This window comes from Numida meleagris, chromosome 6 (genome assembly GCF_002078875.1).
Source record: "Numida meleagris isolate 19003 breed g44 Domestic line chromosome 6, NumMel1.0, whole genome shotgun sequence".
Lineage (NCBI taxonomy): Eukaryota > Metazoa > Chordata > Aves > Galliformes > Numididae > Numida > Numida meleagris.
In genome coordinates, this window is record NC_034414.1 from 1526234 (window position 1) to 1529958 (window position 3725).

Below are 3725 nucleotides of genomic sequence, written 5' to 3' on the forward strand. Positions count from 1 at the left end.
AGCCCCATGAGGGGCAGGGCAGCGGGGGGGCGGTTGAAGAAGGGTAGGATGGAGGGGGGCTTCTCCAGGCGGGTGGGCGGCAGCGCATTCTCTGTCGGCGTGGCACGGCCATCCAGCGAGTCGGCGGAGTCCCGTGAGTGGGCCCTCGGTGGCACGCCTGCAAGTGGCATGGGAAGGGCAGTGAGCTGCAGCTCGAGGCCCTGCGTGCCCCTCAGTGACCTCCTCCTCTTCCTCCCTACACGCGCATGAGGTTCAGGCCTCAGGAAAGCTCAAGGTGCCCAGGGGACAGATCCAGCCAGCCAAATGTAGTCTCTGCTTACGGGTGCCTCCAAGAGGGTCCTGCGCTCTCAGGAGGGCAGCGGCCACCGGCGCAGCGTCCTGGGGACGCTTGCTTTCAGTCGGTGGGGCTCTGCAGCGGCCGCAGAGCGAGCGGTGACACGGACAGAGGTGAAAAGCCACAAGAAATGGGGAGAGATGGCCAGAGCCCAACTTCCTGAAGGTACTGAACAGCCCCAAGCGCCTGCGGTCCGCTCAAGCAGGCGGCGCGTGCATGGAGGGACACCAGGGGGGCGAGAACCCAAGTGCCGACAGCTGGAGGAAGGAAAAAAACTGCCTTGGAAGAGACGGGCAGAAATCGAGGATGAAGTTTTCAGGATGAGCCAGGAGAGGAAAAGAGGGGACAGAGCTCCGGGAAAGCTGCCGAGCCCGTCACGAGACCCCTCAGGGAGGCTGAAAATGCTGGAGAAGTGCACAAACCCTGGCCCCCGAGCCACGAGGGCAGGCAGGGATGCGGCCTAACGGTGCTGCCAAGCGGCAATGGAGCCGAAGGAAGAGTGCGACGGTCGGAGCTACCCCCCCGAACCTCGGCCAAAGCCTTTAGAAAGATGGGCTTTCCTTGCGTGAAATGGGTCACGGGGTCTACAATGAACACAGCTGGCCAAGACCTCCTCGTCCGTGCTCCTGCCAAGTCGGTCCCTGCGGGCTCCGCAGAGCCTCCCAGTGCGGGGCCAGGGCGTCACATCGCTGCGGAGTGAGGCTAGGACCATCTATGGCCATTGTAGAAAGCCCACGGCCAGGCCCCAGCTGGAATACTGTGTCCAGTGATGGGCACCTTACCTCCGCAGGGATGGACAAATTCTGGAGGAGATCCAGAGAAGAGCTACTAATAGATATGGAGGGTCTTAGCTATGTTGGTAGGCTGAAGAGCTTAAGCCCATTCAGTTTGGAGAGGAGGAAGAGGAGGCTACGAGGGATCTTCGCAGTGAGTGAGCACCTAAAAGGGGATCATAAAGACTCGGGTCAGGATCTAAGCAGACTCGGCAGCAATCGGACATAACCCCAGAGGCTGCTGGTGGTGTCCCCCCACCCCAAGGTCTTGTCCTGACAGCTCAGTGGGGCCCAGGGAGCTGCCCGCGGCGTGCCTGCGCCCCACTCACGTTTGCGAGCCTGCGCCTCGAACTGGGACAGGTTCTGCCGGGTGGCCAGCCTCACCTCCACCTTGTCCCCATTGAGGACTTTGCCGGGCAGGAGCTCCAGCAGCTTGTGGACCGAGTTCTCAGAGGCCACCACCACCTCCGCGTACCTGCAGGGAGGGTCGGCAGTCAGCAGGCTCCCAGTGCTGCACGTCTCCATCCATCCCCCCCCTCCCTTTCCCCAGTGCTTGTGCTGTTGAGAGGCTGCGTTTCATCCTCCCCGCTCCGTGGCAGCTGGGGAAAGCTCTGCCCCCTCACCGCCCCAGGATGTGGCCACAGGGGGCCCGGCTGCCCCATTCCCCCATGTTCCCCCTCTACCCCCAGCTCTCACCCTTTCGACTGGCCATTGGCTCGGTTCTCTGCAAACTTCAGCTCTACTACATCATAGACGCCCACTGAACGGATGGTCTGGATCAGCTGCTGGTCGGTTGTCCACTGTGGGGGCAGCAAGGCAGAGGCTGGGATTGGGTTCATCTTCTGCAGCCCTCCCCAGCACCCCACGCGTAAAGGCAGCCCTCCTGCTGGCTCAGGCTTGGCTCTGTAGCCTCTCAGGGCTACAAAAGTCCATTTCCCCTTAGGTCAAGGCCAGCTTGGAGTATTGGCACAGCACAGAACAAGGAGAACCGCTGCATCCAAGCAGCCCCCCATCTCCAAAGAACCCTCGCTTGCTTGTGCCCCCCAAAGCACTCACCCAGGAGAAGCTGCCCACGTAGACAGCCGCCCGCTTGTTGCGCAGCCCGCTGTAAGTATACAGGATGGCGGGGGCTTTGCTGTTGGGTTTGGGGGATGGCTCCTGGCGGATCTCGGGGGGCGGCTCCAAGCTGCTGGTGCGGCTTTCGGGGGGCTGAGAGCTGGCCGTCAGCACGTCATCGTACAGGTCCATCTGGTCAGCATTACTGAACTCGGAGTCCTGCGAGGGGAGAGATGGTTAAGAGGAAGCTGGGGTTGAAAGCGTGGCTCAGGGAGGGCTCTCTGGGTTGTCAGGGCACACGGGGGCTAGGCAGACTACCCTGCTCTGCTGAAACGCGCCCAGCGCCTCCCAGTACAAGCCAACTCTCAGCCCTGCGGGGTGTCACATCCCAAAGGCTTCTGCTGTCCCCAGGGCCACCTCCTCCACTTCTCCACAGCTGGCTGTGACCTCAGCAACCGGGCAAGACCCAGCTTGTTCTATGCCACCAGGAAAAAGCTCCGCTCTCATCGGGGCACAAGCAGAAACCAAACACCTCGGGGCTGAGCCTCCTACTCCCTTCAGCAGGTACCACATCCCTCCTGCCCTGCCCGCAGGCTGTTCCGTCACCTGGCTACGCCAGCACAATTCCGTTCCCTTTCAGGCCACCAACTTTCTTCCTGCAGGCTCTGCAGCAGTGCAGCCTTTGGCAAGACGAAGCCGGCACTGAGGAAGCTCCCCAGCTCCTGGGCAGCACAAACCCAGAGATCTGCCTCAACACTGCGAAGACTGAGCCCTCCCTCTCCAAGCCCTCAAGAAAACCACTCTCTGATCCCCGAGACCACAGCAGCCCCATCTCCCCATGCAAAAGATGCCACTCTCCATCAGCAGGCAGCCCTAAGGGCTCACAGAAACCCAGTACAAAACCATTTCCTCCCTGATGCTCTCTCCTTGACAACTTGTTCCTAAGGTAAGCCACAACTTTCGGTACTGGGCTCCTTTGGCTGATAGAAAGGGTCGAGAAATTCCAACAGGGAGAGTTAATTTTGCCCTCATTCTCTAAACAGAACTCTATGCTTTGTCACATTGCCTTCCAAAGGCTGGCCTCGCATTATCCCTCTCAGCTTTGCCCCCAGATCTCCCAGTCCGGAGCAGCCCTTCACTCCCTTCAGCTCTCACTCTGGCATTCCGTGCAACTGCTGTTGGGTTTCTCCATTATTTCCCTATGACCTCTGCACGTCTGTTTATTCCTCCCCCATTCATCTCTCCCTCCTGTCCTGAGCTCCAAGGATACTCGCTATCAGCAAACTGCCCAAGAACTCCTAAACTGAGCCCAGTACAGCAGTGGAAACTCTTCCAGTAGGAACTCACTGACCTACGGGCCCCGTTCTTTGCTCTGAGAGCTGTCCAAGGGGAACCCCCCCGACCCGTGGGGTCGATCCCAGCCCCACACGTGTGCCCCAAACCCTCTTTTTTTTTTTTTTTTTTTTTACCAGACCCCCTCTGTTTGCCTCCCCCCTCCCAAGCTCCACACCTGGTTGAACTCTTCGTCAGCGTAGATATCAATCAGGTCCACTCCCTCCGAC

General features: G+C 60.0%; 1 protein-coding gene across 1 annotated transcript in view; it reads right to left on the reverse strand.

The window, feature by feature from the left end:
- Nucleotides 1-3725, reverse strand: part of CPSF7 (cleavage and polyadenylation specific factor 7) — a gene marked incomplete at its 5' end in the record, with an annotated part of 6049 nt that extends 2324 nt beyond the window's left edge. The window contains 5 exon segments of the mRNA XM_021402015.1: nucleotides 4-157; nucleotides 1437-1582; nucleotides 1804-1907; nucleotides 2164-2382; nucleotides 3674-3725. Coding sequence (XP_021257690.1) covers nucleotides 4-157; nucleotides 1437-1582; nucleotides 1804-1907; nucleotides 2164-2382; nucleotides 3674-3725 — 675 coding nt within the window.